Source organism: Coregonus clupeaformis, chromosome 18, assembly GCF_020615455.1.
Source record: "Coregonus clupeaformis isolate EN_2021a chromosome 18, ASM2061545v1, whole genome shotgun sequence".
In the NCBI taxonomy this organism is placed as follows: Eukaryota; Metazoa; Chordata; class Actinopteri; order Salmoniformes; family Salmonidae; genus Coregonus; species Coregonus clupeaformis.
Genome location: NC_059209.1, coordinates 45,883,949 through 45,905,238, shown reverse-complemented (window position 1 = coordinate 45,905,238; position 21,290 = coordinate 45,883,949). Strand labels below are relative to the sequence as shown.

Sequence of the window (21,290 nt, the reverse complement as noted above, 5' to 3'; positions counted from 1 at the left end):
AAGTATAAACACCATGGGACCACGCAGTCATCATACCGCTCAGGAAGGAGACACGTTCTGTCTCCTAGAGATGAAAGTACTTTGATGCGAAAGGGTGGAAATCAATCCCAGAACAACAGCAAAGGACCTTGTGAAAATGCTGGAGGAAACAGGTACAAAAGTATCTATATCCACAGTAAAACGAATCCTATATCGACATAACCTGAAAGGCCGCTCAGCAAGGAAGAAGCCACTGCTCCAAAACCGCCATAAAAAAGCCAGACTACGTTTTGCAATTGCACATGGGGACAAAGATCGTACTTTTTGGAGAAATGTCCTCTGGTCTGATGAAACAAAAATAGAACTGTTTGGCCATAATGACCATTGTTATGTTTGGAGGAAAAAGGCGTTAACTTGCAAGCCGAAGAACACCATCACAACCGTGAAGCACGGGGGTGGCAGCATCATGCTGTGGGGGTGCTTTGCTGCAGGAGGGACTGGTGCACTTCACAAAATAGATGGCATCATGAGGAAGGGAAATTATGTGGATATATTGAAGCAACATCTCAAGACATCAGTCAGGTAGTTAAAACTTGGTCGCAAATGGGTCTTCCAAATGGACAATGACCTCAAGCATACTTCCAAAGTTGTGGCAAAATGGCTTAAGGACAACAAAGTCAAGTATTGGAGTGGCCATCACAAAGCCCTGACCTCAATCCTATAGAACATTTGTGGGCAGAACTGAAAAAGCGTGTGCGAGCAAGGAGGCCTACAAACCTGACTCAGTTACACCAGCTCTGTCAGGAGGAATGGGCCAAAATTAACCCAACTTATTGTGGGAAGCTTGTGGAAGGCTACCCGAAACGTTTGACCCAAGTTAAACAATTTAAAGGCAATGCTACCAAATACTAATTGAGTGTATGTAAACTTCTGACCCAGTGGGAATGTGATGAAAGAAATAAAAGCTGAAATAAATCATTCTCTCTACTATTGTTCTGACATTTCATATTCTTAATATAAAGTGGTGATCCTAACTGACCTAAGACAGGGAATTTTTACTAGGATTAAATGTCAGAAATTGTGAAAAACTGAGTTTAAATGTATTTGGCTAAGGTGTATGTAAACTTCCGACTTCAACTGTATATGTATATATAGTGAGGGAAAAAAGTATTTGATCCCCTGCTGATTTTGTACGTTTGCCCACTGACAAAGACACGATCAGTCTATAATTTTAATGGTAGGTTTATTTGAACAGTGAGAGACAGAATAACAACAACAAAATCCAGAAAAATGCATGTCAAAAATGTTATTAATTGATTTGCATTTTAATGAGGGAAATAAGTATTTGACCCCTCTGCAAAACATGACTTAGTACTTGGTGGCAAAACCCTTGTTGGCAATCAGAGGTCAGACGTTTCTTGTAGTTAGTTGGCCACCAGGTTTGTACACATCTCAGGAGGGATTTTGTTCCACTTCTCTTTGCAGATCTTCTCCAAGTCATTAAGGTTTCGAGGCTGACGTTTGGCACCTCGAACCTTCAGCTCCCTCCACAGATTTTCTATGGGATTAAGGTCTGGAGACTGGCTAGGCCACTCCAGGACCTTAAAGTGCTTCTTCTTGAGCCACTCCTTTGTTGCCTTGGCCGTGTGTCTTGGGTCATTGTCATGCTGCAATACCCATCCACGACCCATGTTCAATGCCCTGGCTGAGGGAAGGAGGTTCTCACCCAAGATTTGACGGTACATGTCCCCGTCCATCGTCCCTTTGATGCGGTGAAGTTGTCCTGTCCCCTTAGTAGAAAAACACCCTCAAAGCATAATGTTTCCACCTCCATGTTTGACGGTGGGGATGGTGTTCTTGGGGTCATAGGCAGCATTAATACTCCTCCTAACACGGCGAGTTGAGTTGATGCTAAAGAGCTCGATTTTGGTCTCATTTGACCACAACACTTTCACCCAGTTCTCCTCTGAATTATTCAGATGTTCATTGGTAAACTTCAGACGGCCCTGTATATGTGCTTTCTTGAGCAGGGGGACCTTGCGGGCGGTGCAGGATTTCAGTCCTTCACGGCGTCGTGTGTTACCAATTGTTTTCTTGGTGACTATGGTCCCAGCTGCCTTGAGATCATTGACAAGATCCTCCCGTGTAGTTCTGGGCTGATTCCTCACCGTTCTCATGATCATTGCAACTCCACGAGGTTAGATCTTGTATGGAGCCCCAGGCCGAGGGAGATTGACAGGTCTTTTGTGTTTCTTCCATTTGCGAATGATGGTCTTCTAGTGGCCGTTAGCTGTAAAAATCCATAGATTAGCCGCACCGTTATATAAGCCGCAGGGTCGAAAAATGGGAAAAAAGGCGCGGCTTATAGTCCGAAAATTACGGTATATACTTATTATGGAACAGTATGCTTACATTTTTAGTTATCTTGTTGTTATTAGTTGTTATTAGTCCCATCCTTCAACTCCATTCAACACCTCCCATCTATCTCTTAACACCATCCATATTGGATTTCTATTTGCCATATATTTTTCAACTGTACTGTGATGTTTTACAAAAGTTCTGAACCCTTCTATTCTCATTGTTTCTACAGATTGTAAATTGAAAATAAACATTTTTGCTAAAAGTATTATTATATTATTGATCGATTGACTATGACTTTTAAGATCACCCAGTAATGCTATCTGCAGGGTTAGCTCCAGGTAAATATTGCAATCCTTTAGCCATTCCTGGACCTGTGTCCAAAAACAAGCTACAAATGGACAGTACCAAAACAAATGATCTAATGATTCGGTCTCTTCGCAGCAAAATCTGCAGAGCTGGGAAGATTATATCCCCCATATAAATAACATTCTATTGGTAGCAAGAATTGTATATAATAATTTAAATTGAAAAATTCTAAGTTTTGAATTTGCAACCAACTTTCTATGGCTTGTTTTAGAAATAGTGATATTTGGGAGATGATTTCCTTTTCAAATAACTGAAAGTGAGAGGTTGTAATCTGAATAAAGGGAAAAAGGCCATTCTTGAACATTGGGTGAGACAATCTTACTAATTTGCTAGAGAACCAGTTCGGATTTAAGTATAACTTTTGTATGACTGAAGCTTTTAGTGATAGGTCTTTAGGCAGTTAGCAAGTTTGGTAGGCTACTAATGACCAGCAGCAGCATCCGAGCTTGGAGAAGCCTAATTACCATGACTAAACGGTCACGTGGAATTTGACTGCCTTCATGACTCGTGACCGCCGGTGTGGCGGTAATACAGTCACCGCAACAGCCCTACTCGTGCTCTGTCTCCAAGGCAGGACAGATTTACAAGTGGAATGATTTATGTGGGATTTGACATTTAGTGTATCTACAGTGGGGGAAAAAAGTATTTAGTCAGCCACCAATTGTGCAAGTTCTCCCACTTAAAAAGATGAGAGAGGCCTGTAATTTTCATCATAGGTACACGTCAACTATGACAGACAAATTGAGATTTTTTTTCTCCAGAAAATCACATTGTAGGATTTTTAATGAATTTATTTGCAAATTATGGTGGAAAATAAGTATTTGGTCAATAACAAAAGTTTCTCAATACTTTGTTATATACCCTTTGTTGTCAATGACACAGGTCAAACGTTTTCTGTAAGTCTTCACAAGGTTTTCACACACTGTTGCTGGTATTTTGGCCCATTCCTCCATGCAGATCTCCTCTAGAGCAGTGATGTTTTGGGGCTGTCGCTGGGCAACACAGACTTTCATCTCCCTCCAAAGATTTTCTATGGGGTTGAGATCTGGAGACTGGCTAGGCCACTCCAGGACCTTGAAATGCTTCTTACAAAGCCACTCCTTCGTTGCCCGGGCGGTGTGTTTGGGATCATTGTCATGCTGAAAGACCCAGCCACATTTTATCTTCAATGCCCTTGCTGATGGAAGGAGGTTTTCACTCAAAATCTCACGATACATGGCCCCATTCATTCTTTCCTTTACACGGATCAGTCGTCCTGGTCCCTTTGCAGAAAAACAGCCCCAAAGCATGATGTTTCCACCCCCATGCTTCACAGTAGGTATGGTGTTCTTTGGATGCAACTCAGCATTCTTTGTCCTCCAAACACGACGAGTTGAGTTTTTACCAAAAAGTTATATTTTGGTTTCATCTGACCATATGACATTCTCCCAATCCTCTTCTGGATCATCCAAATGCATTCTTGCAAATTTCAGACGGGCCTGGACATGTACTGGCTTAAGCAGGGGGACACGTCTGGCACTGCAGGATTTGAGTCCCTGGCGGCGTAGTGTGTTACTGATGGTAGGCTTTGTTACTTTGGTCCCAGCTCTCTGCAGGTCATTCTAGGTCCCCCCGTCTGGTTCTGGGATTTTTGCTCACCGTTCTTGTGATCATTTTGACCCCACGGGGTGAGATCTTGCGTGGAGCCCCAGATCGAGGGAGATTATCAGTGGTCTTGTATGTCTTCTATTTCCTAATAATTGCTCCCACAGTTGATTTCTTCAAACCAAGCTGCTTACCTATTGCAGATTCAGTCTTCCCAGCCTGGAGCAGGTCTACAATTTTGTTTCTGGTGTCCTTTGACAGCTCTTTGGTCTTGGCCATGGTGGAGTTTGGAGTGTGACTGTTTGAGGTTGTGGACAGGTGTCTTTTATACTGATAACAAGTTCAAACAGGTGCCATTAATACAGGTAACGAGTGGAGGACAGAGGAGCCTCTTAAAGAAGAAGTTACAGGTCTGTGAGAGCCAGAAATCTTGCTTGTTTGTAGGTGACCAAATACTTATTTTCCACCATAATTTGCAAATAAATTCATTAAAATTCCATAGTTGACGTGTACCTATGATGAAAATTACAGGCCTCTCTCATCTTTTTAAGTGGGAGAACTTGCACAATTGGTGGCTGACTAAATACTTTTTTCCCCCCCACTGTATAACCACAGTGAGCAATCAATACAAAACGTGTTGCTGTAGTCCATCTTTCTCCTTTTTACTAGTACCCTTTTTCCTGGCCAGGGCGATGACGTCAGCAGCACTCTTGCTCATCACCTTGGTGATGTACAGGGGGCAGTTGGTCTGATTGGCCACAGTGACTGACCGGTTGACTGCTTCTGCCTCCACCTACACACCAGAGACAGACACAGAGAGAGGGAGTTCAGTCCAAACAGACCAGACACAGTGACCTTCATGTTGAGCTACAGACTAGCGTTAATGCTGCTAGGCATTCTGGAAGCAAGCATAGGAAAATAACACTCAGACACTTGACTCTTTCATTTACTTTACATCTGTAGTGAGTTCTGTTAATATCATATAGCCTCTTCCCTAATGTCCATGTAAAGCAACCAAAGGCACACATCAAGTTCTGATATAAGCACAGGTCTTGACCAGAGGTTGTAGTTACCTCCTCCGGGCGGCTCAGTACATGACCCTCAGGGCCAGTGATGCCCAGCTCCAGGATCCTGCACTGCTCCTGCAAACACATCAGACAACAGCTTTAAAATATATATAATTTATTGTCACATACAATAGAACTGTGAAATGTGTTGTTTTACAGGGTCAGCCATAGTAGTATGGCAACCCTGGAACAAACTACGGATAAGTGCTTTGCTCAATGGCATATCAACCAATTTGTCACCTCGGCTATTCGAACCAGCAACCTTTCAGTTACAACGCTCTAACCGTTAGGCTACCTGCGCTTGGCCAATGGAGAAGGCAAGCTGGGACAAGGTGATAGGGTTTATTAGAGGTTACCTGGGCAATGATGTCCCCGTTCTCTGCGTGCACCTGAGCGATGGCTCCCAGGTCTCTGATGACACTGAACACCTCATACATCTACAGGAAGAGGAAAGCAGCCGGTCAACACAGGCCAGGGAACCAGAGGCTTTAGCAATGAGGACATTTACAAGATTACTGGAGATCTCTTTATCAGAGCAACACATATTGGATGAGAATCAGAATCAGAAGGAGAGTGCTAAATGCATAGATTAGTTCATTTACTCTACTTCTTTCTTTAGCTTGACCACTTGGTTCAACTCAGAATTCACACGGCAATCAACTAGGTATTCACAGCTGCAATAGGCCACAGGAAACGGTCAGGCAATCTTTCAGCACATGTTGCAAGAGTCATCCCCAGTGTCAGTCCTAAACACTAACCAGCCTGTGCTGAGTGGGAAAACTCAATACCGGGCCATTAACAATGTTCTCCCAGAAAGACATGAGGCACATGGGAGAGATCATTCACCCCACAGACAGACAATCCTTTACCTAGCATTCAGAAAGCAGTAGATTTTCCAGAAGAGGTGAAAAAGGCTTCAATAATCTCAGAATATTTGGAGCACTGACGTGCTGTAGCCATCAAACTCTAAGATATGCAGGCGTAACTTGAACATTCGTGCAAATCTCTCATTTACGTCAACAACTACTTTTTATGCTCACTAATCTATAGTTAGGATTCAGCCTTCAAAGAGTTTATCAGAAATGTAATACAGAATATAATTCTGTCATGCAATTTAGTTACACAATGTGCAATGCAATCATTACTTTAAAGCCATGCACAAGCCTCCAGAAATGTTGACTCCTCCATCCGTCGCCAGTAAATCATACCAATCTGAAATGCTTCAAATCGTACCTGGGAGTCGGAAAGTTGGAAAACATCCTTATAAGCCAAATAGACCAGGAAAGAGTTGACACCTAAAGATAGAAAACTTATGAGCAATAGTAGCAATAGATAAAGGGATAGAAAAGGGAGAGGAAAGGACAGTCACAGGAAGGAAATAAACCACAAAGACAGTCTTAGTAGAAGTGATAGCTCCCCCACCCCCCTGACATGAGTGAATGTAGGGAGAATGGGTTGTGTAATTAGCAGCGTACCATGGTCCTTCACCAGGCTCTCCATCTCCTCCTGCATGCCCTTGTGCCAGTCAGTGATGTCCACATGCAGAGAGTAGTCACAGCAGGACTTGCTGTCGGCCCATTCCCTCCACTGGTTGAACGCTGCCACCAGGCTCACACCAGGTTCTGGAACCACATGATCAACTACACACACACACACACAAACACACTAGCAGTAACATTATCACATTTTACAGAGGCCAGACATATTCAAAATCATGACAACATGAACATCTGGGATTTAGTATTTTAGTATAAGTATTTTATTAGGATCCCCAATTAGCCGCTGTCAAGGCAGTGGCTACTCTTCCTGGGGTCTAAACAGAAAACAAAACACAACAAATAAAATACATAAAATACATAATATACATAACACTACATAATACAAAATATATAAAAATGTCTGTGTCTCTTCACAGTCCCTGTCGTGCCGTAAGGTGTTCTTTTATCTGTTATATTGCTAGCTTGAGTTAGCTGGGGTGGCAGAGAGTTCTATGTAGTCATAATGCTTTAATACTGTGCGTTTCCCAGCCTCTGTTCTGGACCAGGGTACTGTGAAGAAACCTCTGGCTGCATGTCTTGTGTATTACCGATGAGTGTCCAAAATGTGTGCTTGAACAGACAGTTCGGTACCTTTAACCCATCAACACCTCGCACAAAGTCCAATAGTGATGCAGTCAGTCTCTCCTCAACTTTGAGTCAGGAGAGATTGACATTCGCCCTCCGTGTACATCAAAGTACAATACGTGCTCCTCTGTTCTGGACCAGCTACAATTTTCCTATGCCCTTTTTTGCCGCACATGACCACACAACTGGGCAGTAGCCCAGGTGCGACAAAACTAGGGCCTGTAGGACCTGCCTTGTTGATTTAGATGTCAAGAAAGCAGAGCAACGCCTTACCATGGACAGACCTCTTTCCATTTTAGCAACCTTTGAGTCTATATGTTTTGACCATGACAGCTTGCTATCTAGGGTTACACCGAGAAGTTTAGTCTTCTCAACTTGCTCAATCGCCACATTATTTAGTAATAGATCTAAAACAATGCTTTTAGTTTTTGAGATATTTAGCGCCAGCTTATTGCTAGTTAACCATTCTAAAACTGACTGGAACTCCATGTTAAGGGTGTCAGTTATTTATTTTACTGTCGTAGCTGATGTGTATATGGATGAGTCGTCAGCGTACATAGACACACAGGCTTTAATCAAGGTCAGTGGAAGGTCATTAAGTAAAAACAATAATGCCCCAAGCCGGCTGCCCTGCGGTACACCATACTCAACCAAATTTGCATTAGAGGCTTCCATTAAAGAAAACCCTCTGTGTTCTATTAGATAGGTAACTCTCAATCCATGATAAGGCAGAGGATGTAAATCCATAACACCTACGTTTTGTCAGCAATAGGTCAATGATATCAAAAGCTGCACTGAAATCTAACAAAACAGCTCCCACAATCTTCTTATTATCAATTTCTTTCAGCCAATCATCAGTCATTTGTGTCAGTGTTGAGCATGTTGAGTGCCCTTCCCTATAAGCATTCTGAAAGTCTGTTGTTAATTTGTTTTCTGTAAAATAACATTGTATTTGGTCAAACGTGATTTCCTAAAGTTTGCTAACCACTGGTAACAGGCTGATTGGTCGGCTGTTTGAACCATTAAAGGGTGATTTGCTATCCTTTGGCAGTGTAATGACCTTTGCCTCCCTCCAGGCCTGAGGGCACACACCGTCTTCTAAGCTTAAATTGAAGATGTGGCAAACAGGAGTCGCAATGTATTCCGCTACCAACTTCAGCAATTTACAATCTAGGTTGTCAGTACCAGGTATCAGTTTGTCAGAATCTACCTAGACATCACATGTATTACGGGTTTCTATAAAGTGTGCCAGTAGGGATGAAGCATTTCATTAGTACATACTGATCATGGTGGTTCCCCCAGCCAGAGCAGCACGGGTGCCCTGGTAGAAGTCATCTGCTGACACCATGCCCCTGTCTGGCATCTGGAAGCGTGTGTGCACATCTATGCCCCCGGGCATCACCATGCGCCCATGGGCATCAATGATCTTCACCCCACCAGGAACAATCAGGTTCTCTCCAATTTGCCTGAGAGAAGGAATAATGGATTGAGAGAAATTATCAAAGGCATTACAAAAAAATATACTGTGATTTTCTTCATATATATACAGTGGGGAAAAAAGTATTTAGTCAGCCACCAATTGTGCAAGTTCTCCCACTTAAAAAGATGAGAGAGGCCTGTAATTTTCATCATAGGTACATGTCAACTATGACAGACAAAATGAGAAAAAAAATTCCAGAAAATCACATTGTAGGATTTTTTATGAATTTATTTGCAAATTATGGTGGAAAATAAGTATTTGGTCAATAACAAAAGTTTCTCAATACTTTGTTATATACCCCTTGTTGGCAATGACACAGGTCAAACGTTTTCTGTAAGTCTTCACAAGGTTTTCACACACTGTTGCTGGTATTTTGGCCCATTCCTCCATGCAGATCTCCTCTAGAGCAGTGATGTTTTGGGGCTGTCGCTGGGCAACACGGACTTTCAACTCCCCTCCAAAGATTTTCTATGGGGTTGAGATCTGGAGACTGGCTAGGCCACTCCAGGACCTTGAAATGCTTCTTACGAAGCCACTCCTTCGTTGCCCGGGAGGTGTGTTTGGGATCATTGTCATGCTAAAAGACCCAGCCACGTTTCATCTTCAATGCCCTTGCTGATGGAAGGAGGTTTTCACTCAAAATCTCACGATACATGGCCCCATTCATTCTTTCCTTTACACGGATCAGTCGTCCTGGTCCCTTTGCAGAAAAACAGCCCCAAAGCATGAAGTTTCCACCCCCATGCTTCACAGTAGATATGGTGTTCTTTGGATGCAACTCAGCATTCTTTGTCCTCCAAACATGATGAGTTGAGTTTTTACCAAAAAGTTCTATTTTGGTTTCATCTGACCATATGACATTCTCCCAATCCTCTTCTGGATCATCCAAATGCACTCTAGCAAACTTCAGACGGGCCTGGACATGTACTGGCTTAAGCAGGGGGACACGTCTGGCAATGCAGGATTTGAGTCCCTGGCGGAGTAGTGTGTTACTGATGGTAGGCTTTGTTACTTTGGTCCCAGCTCTCTGCAGGTCATTCACTAGGTCCCCCGTGTGGTTCTGGGATTTTTGCTCACCGTTCTTGTGATCATTTTGACCCCACGGGGTGAGATCTTGCGTGGAGCCCCAGATCGAGGGAGATTATCAGTGGTCTTGTATGTCTTCCATTTCCTAATAATTGCTCCCACAGTTGATTTCTTCAAACCAAGCTGCTTACCTATTGCAGATTCAGTCTTCCCAGCCTGGTGCAGGTCTACAATTTTGTTTCTGGTGTCCTTTGACAGCTCTTTGGTCTTGACCATAGTGGAGTTTGGAGTGTGACTGTTTGAAGTTGTGGACAGGTGTCTTTTATACTGATAACAAGTTCAAACAGGTGCCATTAATACAGGTAACGAGTGGAGGACAGAGGAGCCTCTTAAAGAAGAAGTTACAGGTCTGTGAGAGCCAGAAATCTTGCTTGTTTGTAGGTGACTTGATTTGCAAATAAATTCATTAAAAATCCTACAATGTGATTTTCTGGATTTTTTTTTCTCAATTTGTCTGTCATAGTTGACGTGTACCTATGATGAAAATGACAGGCCTCTCTCATCTTTTTAAGTGGGAGAACTTGCACAATTGGTGGCTGACTAAATACTTTTTTTCCCCACTGTATATATACAGTGAGGGAAAAAAGTATTTGATCCCCTGCTGATGTTGTACATTTGCCCACTGACAAAGACATGATCAGTCTATAATTTTAAATGGTAGGTTTATTTGAACAGTGAGAGACAGAATAACAACAAAAGAATCCAGAAAAACGCATGTCAAAAATGTTATAAATTGATTTGCATTTTAATGAGGGAAATAAGTATTTGACACCTCTGCAAAACATGACTTAGTACTTGGTGGCAAAACCCTTGTTGGCAATCACAGAGGTCAGACGTTTCTTGTAGTTGGCCACCAGGTTTGCACACATCTCAGGAGTGATTTTGTTCCACTCCTCTTTGCAGATCTTCTCCAAGTCATTAAGGTTTCGAGGCTGACGTTTGGCAACTCGAACCTTCAGCTCCTTCCACAGATTTTCTATGGGATTAAGGTCTGGAGACTGGCTAGGCCACTCCAGGACCTTAATGTGCTTCTTCTTGAGCCACTCCTTTGTTGCCTTGGCCGTGTGTTTTGGGTCACTGTCATGCTGGAATACCCATCCACGACCCATTTTCAATGCCCTGGCTGAGGGAAGGAGGTTCTCACCCAAGATTTGACGGTACATGGCCCCGTCTATCGTCCCTTTGATGCGGTGAAGTTGTCCTGTCCCCTTAGCAGAAAAACACCCCCAAAGCATAATGTTTCCACCTCCATGTTTGACGGTGGAGATGGTGTTCTTGGGGTCATAGGCAGCATTCCTCCTCCTCCAAACACGGCGAGTTGAGTTGATGCCAAAGACCTCAATTTTGGTCTCATCTGACCACAACACTTTCACCCAGTTCTCCTCTGAATCATTCAGATGTTAATTGGCAAATTTCAGACGGCCCTGTACATGTGCTTTCTTAAGCAGGGGGACCTTGCGGGCGCTGCAGGATTTCAGTCCTTCACGGCGTAGTATGTTACCAATTGTTTTCTTGGTGACTATGGTCCCAGCTGCCTTGAGATCATTGACAAGATCCTCCCGTGTAGTTCTGGGCTGATTCCTCACCGTTCTCATGATCATTGCAACTCCACGAGGTGAGATCTTGCATGGAGCCCCAGGCCGAGGGAGATTGACAGTTATTGTGTTTCTTCCATTTGCGAATAATCGCACCAACTGTTGTCACCTTCTCACCAAGCTGCTTGGCGATGGTCTTGTAGCCCTTTCCAGCCTTGTGTAGGTCTACAATCTTGTGCCTGACATCCTTGGAGAGCTCTTTGGTCTTGGCCATGGTGGAGAGTTTGGAATCTGATTGATTGATTGCTTCTGTGGACAGGTGTCTTTTATACAGGTAACAAACTGAGATTAGGAGCACTCCCTTTAAGAGTGTGCTCCTAATCTCAGCTCGTTACCTGTATAAAAGACACCTGGGAGCCAGAAATCTTTCTGATTGAGAGGGGGTCAAATACTTATTTCCCTCACTAAAATGCAAATAAATTTATAAAAATTTTTACTTGCGTTTTTCTGGATTTTTTTGTTGTTATTAATAATAAATAATGAATAATAATAATAATATGCCATTTAGCCAGACGCTTTTATCCAAAGCGACTTACAGTCATGCGTGCATACATTTTTGTGTATGGGTGGTCCCGGGGATCGAACCCACTACCTTGGCGTTACAAACGCCGTGCTCTACCAGCTGAGCTACTGTCTCTCACTGTTCAAATAAACCTACCATTAAAATTATAGACTGATCATTTCTTTGTCAGTGGGCAAACGTACAAAATCAGCAGGGGATCAAATACTTTTTATATACACACACACATATACACACACACACATATACACACACACACAGCCAACAAAGGTGCAGGCAAGACAATGGCGCTCTAACTAATAAGACTTACTTGATGACTCCATCCTCCATATAGATGTCAGCAAGGAAAGACTGGTCATCATTCACAATCTTCCCACCTTTGATTAGGAGACGATCACTCTGTGGGAAGAGACATCATTTCATTTATATTTGACTTGATTGTTTATAGCAGTGAGCACCACAACCCATTGATGATAGATTTAAAAAGCATATTCCATATTGGACAAATTTTCCATGAAAGGTAAGCTAGCCAATACTCAGCACCGGCACATCCATCCGTCCAGGAGAGCTTCAACAGAAGCACATTAGAGGCGTACCATGAGTAGCTAACGAACAAGCTGCACACAAGGATAGAATCCTTAGCACGCATTCCTGTATAGAACAGCACTAGGGCTTTGCCAAGACATGGCCATTGTCTTGTCTGCCAAGAAACCCCAAACAACAATGCATAAGCAGAGCTAAGTCAGAAACAAAGGAACACACAATGGTATTCAAAAACGTAAGTCTGTTTTGTTTACATGGAAAAATTCAAACAAAAGGACACAGGTTTACGGCCACATCTTTCTTTATTTTTTGGCTCTTTCTTCAAAGTTATCTTCATAACCAACTCTATCTACCCAGAGCTGTTTCTTTCTCTGTCAAACCAATGATGCAGTTAACGGGGGAATTCCAACACCTACTCAGAATGTGTCTCCATATTATGTGAGTGCAAAGATTAGGCTAATGCCCAACAGAAAAGCCTTATTTAAGCAACCACATCCATAATCTACTAGACAGCACTCGGATTCTACATTTTTACTATATATTTCATATAGAATAAGGCTTTATACATTAAGTCATAAAATATTCCACCCCGATCACAAACACCTCAGATCATGGAGAATAGCTCAGATCAGAGGGGTAGCCTAGTTCAGTCTGAGATGCAGAGGAACGTGTAGACTAGAGCATGGGTTAATGGAAGACCAAGAGCATGCACTTAAAGCTGCAATATGTAACTTTATGGGCGACCATTTATATTTACATTTTAGTCATTTAGCAGATGCTCTTATCCAGAGTGCATACATTTTTATGTTTTTTCATACCAGACCAAATTCACAAATAAATGTAAGTTATAGACCTGTCATTCTCATTGAAAGCATATCTAAGAAGTGGTAGATCTGTTCTATGTGCGCTATTTCTATGCTTCCCCATCCTTACTTTCGGTTTTGTACACCAGCTTCAAACTGAAAATACAATATTATTGGTTATTGAAAATATATTTCACAGCGGTTTAGATGGTACAATGATTCTCTACATTAGGCGAAATTAGGTGAAATACATTGAACAAAAATATAAACACAACATGCAACAATTTAAAAGATTTTACTGAGTTACAGTTCATATAAGGAAATCAGTCAATTGACAAATTCATTAGGCCCTAATCTATGGCTTTCACATGACTGGGAATACAGATATGCGCCTGTTGGTCACAGATACCTTTAAAAGAAAGGTAGGGGCGTGGATCAGAAAACCAGTCAGTATCTGGTGTGACCACCATTTGCCTCATGCAGCGTGACATCTCCTTCGCATAGAGTTGATCAGGCTGTTGATAGTGGCCTGTGGAATGTTGTCCCTCTCCTCTTCAATGGCTGTGCGAAGTTGCTGAATATTGGCGGGAACTGGAACACACTGTCATACATGTTGATCCAGAGCATCCCAAACATGCTCAATGGGTGACATGTCTGATGAGTATGCAGGCCATGGAAGAACTGGGACATTTTCAGCTTCCAGGAATTGTGTACAGACATGGGACCGTGCATTATCGTAATGAAACATGAGGTGATGGTGGCGGTTGAATGGCACGACAATGGGCCTCAGGATCTCGTCACGATATCTCTGTGCATTCAAATTGCCATCGATAAAATGCAATTGTGTTCATTGTCCGTAGCTTATGCCTGCCCATACCATAACCCCACCGCCACCATGGGGAGCTCTGTTCACAACGTTGACATCAGCAAACCGCTCACCAACCCAACGCCATACAAGCTGTCTGCCATCTGCCTGGTACAGTTGAAACCAGGATTAATCCATGAAGAGCACACTTCTCCAGCGTGCCAGTGGCCATTGAAGGTGAGTATTTGTCCACTGAAGTCGTTTACAACGCTGAACTGCAGTCAGGTCAATACCCTGGTGAGAACGACGAGCATGCAAATGAGCTTCCCTGAGACGGTTTCTGACAGTTTTTGCAGAAATTCTTCGGTTGTGCAAACCCACAGTTTCATCAGCTGTCCGGGTTGCTGGTCTCAGACGATCTCCCGCAGGTGAAGAAGCCGGATATGGAGGTCCTGGGCTGGCGTGGTTACACATGTTCTGCGGTTGAGGCCGGTTGGACGTACTGCCAAATTCTATAAAACGACGTTGGAGGCAGCTTATGGTAGAGAAATTAACATTAAATTCTCTGGCAACAGCTCTGGTGGACATTCCTACAGTCAGCATGCCAATTGCGCGCTCCCTCAAAACTTGAGACATCTGTGGCATTGTGTTGTGTGACAAAACTGAACATTTTAGAGTGGCCTTTTATTGTCCCCAGCACAAGGTGCACCTGTGTAATGATCATGCTGTTTAATCAGCTTCTTGATATGCCACACCTATCAGGTAGATGGATTATCTTGGCAAAGGAGAAATGCTCACTATCAGGGATGTAACCACATTTGTGCACAAAATTTGAAAGAAATAAGCTTTTCGTGTTTATGGAACACTTCTGGGATCTTTTATTTCAGCTCATGTTGCGTTTATATTTTTGTTCAGTATATTAGAATTATAGCAACAAGTAAATGGAGGAGCAATTTCTGCATAATGCACCTTTAAGAATAGCACAAATCCAATTTTAATCTGAGGAGAGCATGCTACTGTAGGCTCGGGCTGGCCTACTTCTCATCAGGCCTTCCTCTGTCAGTGTGGGCTGGGTAGCTACTGTAATGAGGCTGATAGAGGCTCTCTCCTCTCTCTAGACTACACAGCAGCCCACAAGATGTAGGATGTTAATATCCCCTAGCTAGCACCCTGACCTGAGTGCTTCCACCTTCTGACAGTGACATATAGCCTACCACTAATTGTCGCAGAGAAGACTTGGAACAGGCCTCAAAATCTTAAAGGCAATCCAAAATGGCATTCGTCCATCATGATCTAACAGACTATTATTGTCAAGTGGGTCAATTGACATCAGATTAGGCTACATTTCTGCACTCAAACTGAACAATTTAAATAACAGGCCTGAATGCAGAGAATAAAGCACACTGGTTCCAATATCCTCTTTCCTGAGTGATCTTGTCTTACTTATCTTCATCTGTTCATCATCCATAGTAATATATGTATCTTTAATATAGGCCTATTAGGAAATAAAACAAGGATGCAATCAATGCAACCATTCTTTTAGTGGTTGAGTCCACTGGGCATTCACAAGATGGAAAAATACAGAACATGTATCAACAATGTGTTCAGTAGATACAGTGAGGGAAAGAGGTATTTGATCCCCTGCTGATTTTGTACATTTGCCCACTGACAAAGACGTGATCAGTCTATAATTTTAATGGTAGGTTTATTTGAACAGTGAGAGACAGAATAACAACAACAAAATCCAGAAAAACTTATGTCAAAAATGTTATAAATTGATTTGCATTTTAATGAGGGAAATAAGTATTTGACACCTCTGCAAAACATGACTTAGTACTTGGTGACAAAACCCTTGTTGGCAATCACAGAGGTCAGATGTTTCTTGTCGTTGGCCACCAGGTTTGCACACATCTCAGGAGGGATTTTGTTCCACTCCTCTTTGCAGATCTTCTCCAAGTCATTAAGGTTTCGAGGCTGACGTTTGGCAACTCAAACCTTCAGCTCCCTCCACAGATTTTCTATGGGATTAAGGTCTGGAGACTGGCTAGGCCACTCCAGGACCTTAATGTGCTTCTTCTTGAGCCACTCCTTTGTTGCCTTGGCCATGTGTTTTGAGTCATTGTCATGCTGGAATACCCATCCACGACCCATTTTCAATGCCCTGGCTGAGGGAAGGAGGTTCTCACCCAAGATTTGACGGTACATGGCCCCGTCCATCGTCCCTTTGATGCGGTGAAGTTGTCCTGTCCCCTTAGCAGAAAAACACCCCCAAAGCATAATGTTTCCACCTCCATGTTTGACGGTAGGGATGGTGTTCTTGGGGTCATAGGCAGCATTCCTCCTCCTCCGAACACAGCGAGTTGAGTTGATGCCAAAGTGCTCAATTTTGGTCTCATCTGACCACAACACTTTCACCCAGTTCTCCTCTGAATCATTCAGATGTTCATTGGCAAACTTCAGACGGCCCTGTATATGTGCTTTCTTGAGCAGGGGGACCTTGCGGGCGCTGCAGGATTTCAGTCCTTCATGGCGTAGTGTGTTACCAATTGTTTTCTTGGTGACTATGGTCCCAGCTGCCTTGAGATCATTGACAAGATCCTCCCGTGTAGTTCTGGGCTGATTCCTCACCGTTCTCATGATCATTGCAACTCCATGAGATGAGATCTTGCATGGAGCCCCAGGCCGATGGAGATTGACAGTTCTTTTGTGTTTCTTCCATTTGCGAATAATCGCACCAACTGTTGTCACCTTCTCACCAAGCTGCTTGGCGATGGTTTTGTAGCCCATTCCAGCCTTGTGTAGGTCTACAATCTTGTCCCTGACATCCTTGGAGCTCTTTGGTCTTGGCCATGGTGGAGAGTTTGGAATCTGATTGATTGATTGCTTCTGTGGACAGGTGTCATTTATACAGGTAACAAGCTGAGATTAGGAGCACTCCCTTTAAGAGTGTGCTCCTAATCTCAGCTCGTTACCTGTATAAAAGACACCTGGGAGCCAGAAATCTTTCTGATTGAGAGGGGGTCAAATACTTATTTCTCTCATTAAAATGCAAATCAATTTATAAAAAAAAATTTATGCGTTTTTCTGGATTTTGTTGTTGTTATTCTGTCTCCCACTGTTCAAATAAACCTACCATTAAAATTATAGACTGATCATTTCTTTGTCAGTGGGCAAACGTACAAAATCAGCAGGGGATCAAATACTTTTTTCCCTCACTGTAATGGCTTACCATAGTTTTAGGAGATCTAGGCTGCAAAACACTGACTTACTGTGTTTTACTCTTCTATGTCTTGCCACTGCAAAGGCAGGTGATTACTGAAGCATCTTTTTATAAACACCTCACAAACAGAATGACTTCATGAGTCTCTGTCCCACCTAAAAGCACAAGTGGAGGTCAACTATTTCTTCAAAGAAATAAACATCCCTGAGATTGAAAGCCTCAAGGACAAGCATATAATTGATTTATTCCATGGTAATGGTGTTAACAATTGGGCCCAGGGTATAATTGTGAAACATTTGAGCAACTCCATGCTGTGTAAACGCTTGACACAGTGATGAAGTGAGAGGGAAATTAAATGCAACCACTCCACTGAATGTCATTTACAACATGCCACACTAATGCATTATGACTAGTTAGGTAATGAAAATCCATATCTACAGTTAAAAGGAATCCTCATGCCTCGTGTACAGTGAGCCCAGATCAGTAAAATGCTGAGCTGGATGGGCTCTGTGGATGAGTGGAGGAGTAATCTTTGTGACATTCTGTTCCAAACACTCTCCTGGAATTATTTACGCTACAGCCATAGACTTCGCATCATTGTATCTGTCCCATTATGGCGTCTGTGAGAGCATGGGCAGCGCCATTAAAACCATCTCCATTTTGAAGTATCCATTTTCTTATTCTACTACTTCTATGTGTTGGCAAACAAACTGAAAGGGTGCACACTGCCACCTAGAGTGTGTGGTTTGAACAGGTATAAAGCCAACGTTGGCGATTTACTGCCACCTGCAGTTATGGAATGTTTCCTCACCAGTATAATTCATTGGCTGATCCCTTCTGGTGACTTGGATGGAATTATGTGATCCTTCCTTAAAGAGATTCTCTGGTACTTTTGTATACTTTTTAGCCAGTAGTTCTGAAAGTAGCACTCACGAGCATAAGTGGTCCCTGAAAATTGCATAGTACATCACATATGTGCAGATATGTGAACCACATCATTGCTCTCTCTCTCTGATGTGTGCATAATGCGCATCTGGCTAGCTGTCACTCAAATGGCGAGGGGCTGAAGCTCATTGGTTGAACTCAAATTGCTAGGGGGCTGGCCCATGTGGGGGAAAATATATGGAAAATGGCGCAGTACAGCTTCCAGAAAAACAGTTGCTTTCAAATTAGGGATTTTGTGGCAAACTGAGGTAAAACACAGGGTTTCCATTAGCCGATAATAGCCGGCTTTTGGCCGATAAAAAAAGAGAAAAGCCGATAAAATTGCAGCCGGCCAATTGTCTGAGAAATAATAATTGTCAGAGAAAAAAATAATGCTTTTTAGCCTATTAATTGATGGAAATACCAGTCAATGTAAATACATTTGACTGGTCATGCTTATCGGTCTATAGGTTAATTTGCATAAGTGGAATTAAATTGGCGCATGTGTACAGTATATTCGTTAAGTATCTTATTGATCACGTGTACAGCATACAGATACAGAGGCTTCGAGCTGAAAATCTGTCAGACAGTGTGAGAGCTGCTGCTACAGCATCTCAAACAGCAAATGCATATGCAACGGAAGGCAGGCTTCGTCAGCACGTCACACACCACTTTGCAATGAGCTGGAGGCAGTCTGCATTTTGAAAACATACACTTGATTGTATGAAACCTGAACGTTTTACTACATACAGTTGAAGTCGGAAGTTTACATACACCTAAGCTAAATACATTTAAACTCAGTTTTTCACAATTCCTGACATTTAATCATAGTATATATACCCTGTCTTCGGTCAGTTAGGATCACCACTTTATTTTAAGAATGTGAAATGTCAGAATAATAGTAGAGAGAATGATTTATTTCAGCTTTTATAACACATTCCCAATGGGTCAAAAGTTTACATAAGGTAAGGGAAAAAAGTATTTGATCCCCTGCTGATTTTGTACGTTTGCCCACTGACAAAGAAATGATCAGTCTATAATTTTAATGGTAGGTAAATTTGAACAGTGAGACACAGAATAACTACAACAAAATCCAGAAAAACGCATGTCAAAAATGTTATAAATTGATTTGCATTTTAATGAGGGAAATAAGTATTTGACCCCTCTGCAAAACATGTCTTACTACTTGGTGGCAAAACCCTTGTTGGCAATCACAGAGGTCAGACGTTTCTTGTAGTTGGCCACCAGGTTTGCACACATCTCAGGAGGGATTTTGTCCCACTCCTCTTTGCAGATCTTCTCCAATTCATTAAGGTTTCGAGCCTGGCGTTTGGCAACTCGAACCTTCAGCTCCCTCCACAGATTTTCTATGGGATTAAGGTCTGGAGACTAGCTAGGCCACTCCAGGATTTATTTTTTATTTTTTGTCATTTAGCAGACGCTCTTATCCAGAGCGACTTACAGTTAAGTGAGTGAATACATTTTCATACTGGCCCCCCGTGGGAATCGAACCCACAACCCCGGCGTTGCAAATGCCATGCTCTACCAACTGAGCTACATCCCTGCCGGCCATTCCCTCCCCTACCCTGGACGACGCTGGCTAATTGTGCACCGCCCCATGGGTCTCCCGGTCGCGGCCGGCTACGACAGAGTCTGGATTCGAACCAGGATCTCTAGTGGCACAGCTAGCACTGCGATGCAGTCAATTACACCACTGCACCACTCGGGAGACCTTAATGTGCCTCTTCTTGAGCCACTCCTTTGTTGCCTTGGCCGTGTGTTTTGGGTCATTGTCATGCTGGAATACCCATCAACGACCCATTTTCAATGCCCTGGCTGAGGGAAGGAGGTTCTCACCCAAGATTTGACGATACATGGCCCCATCCATCGTCCCTTTGATGCGGTGAAGTTGTCCTGTCCCCTTAGCAGAAAAACACCACCAAAGCATAATGTTTCCACCTCCATGTTTGACGGTGGGGATGGTGTTCTTGGGGTTATAGGCAGCATTCCTCCTCCTCCAAACACGGCGAGTTGAGTTGATGCCAAAGAGCTCCATTTTGGTCTCATCTGACCACAACACTTTCACCCAGTTGTCCTCTGAATCATTCAAATGTTCATTGGCAAACTTCAGACGGGCATGTATATGTGCTTTCTTAGGCGCTGCAGGATTTCAGTCCTTCACGGCGTAGTGTGTTATCAATTGTTTTCTTGGTGACTATGGTCCCAGCTGCCTTGAGATCATTGACAAGATCCTCCCGTGTAGTTCTGGGCTGATTCCTCACCGTTCTCATGATCATTGCAACTCCACGAGGTGAGCTCTTGCATGGAGCCCCAGGCCGAGGGAGATTGACAGTTATTTTGTGTTTCTTCCATTTGCGAATAATCGCACCAACTGTTGTCACCTTCTCACCAAGCTGCTTGGCGATGGTCTTGTAGCCCATTCCAGCCTTGTGTAGGTCTACAATCTTGTCCCTGACATCCTTGGAGAGCTCTTTGGTCTTGGCCGTGGTGGAGAGTTTGGAATCTGATTGCTTCTGTGGACAGGTGTCTTTTATACAGGTAACAAGCTGAGATTAGGAGCACTCCCTTGTGTGCTCCTAATCTCAGCTCGTTACCTGTATAAAAGAGCCAGAAATCTTTCTGATTGAGAGGGGGTCAAATACTTATTTCCCTCATTAAAATGCAAATCAATTTCTAACATTTTCGACATGCGTTTTCTGGATTTTTTTGTTGTTATTCTGTCTCTCACTGTTCAAATAAACCTACCATTAAAATTATAGACTGATCATTTCTTTGTCAGTGGGCAAACGTACAAAATCAGCAGGGGATCAAAT

At 42.9% G+C, this 21,290-nt stretch overlaps 1 protein-coding gene across 1 annotated transcript in view; it reads right to left on the bottom strand.

The window, feature by feature from the left end:
- LOC121530854 (dihydropyrimidinase-related protein 2) overlaps nucleotides 1-21,290 on the bottom strand; it is a 34,012-nt gene that overhangs the window by 8,641 nt on the left and 4,081 nt on the right. Inside the window, exons 2-8 of the mRNA XM_041836144.2 lie at nucleotides 12,472-12,560; nucleotides 8,762-8,946; nucleotides 6,833-6,997; nucleotides 6,591-6,652; nucleotides 5,714-5,794; nucleotides 5,364-5,432; nucleotides 4,963-5,083 (exon numbers count right to left, since the gene is read on the bottom strand). Coding sequence (XP_041692078.1) covers nucleotides 4,963-5,083; nucleotides 5,364-5,432; nucleotides 5,714-5,794; nucleotides 6,591-6,652; nucleotides 6,833-6,997; nucleotides 8,762-8,946; nucleotides 12,472-12,560 — 772 coding nt within the window. The remainder of the gene's footprint in view (nucleotides 1-4,962; nucleotides 5,084-5,363; nucleotides 5,433-5,713; nucleotides 5,795-6,590; nucleotides 6,653-6,832; nucleotides 6,998-8,761; nucleotides 8,947-12,471; nucleotides 12,561-21,290) is intronic.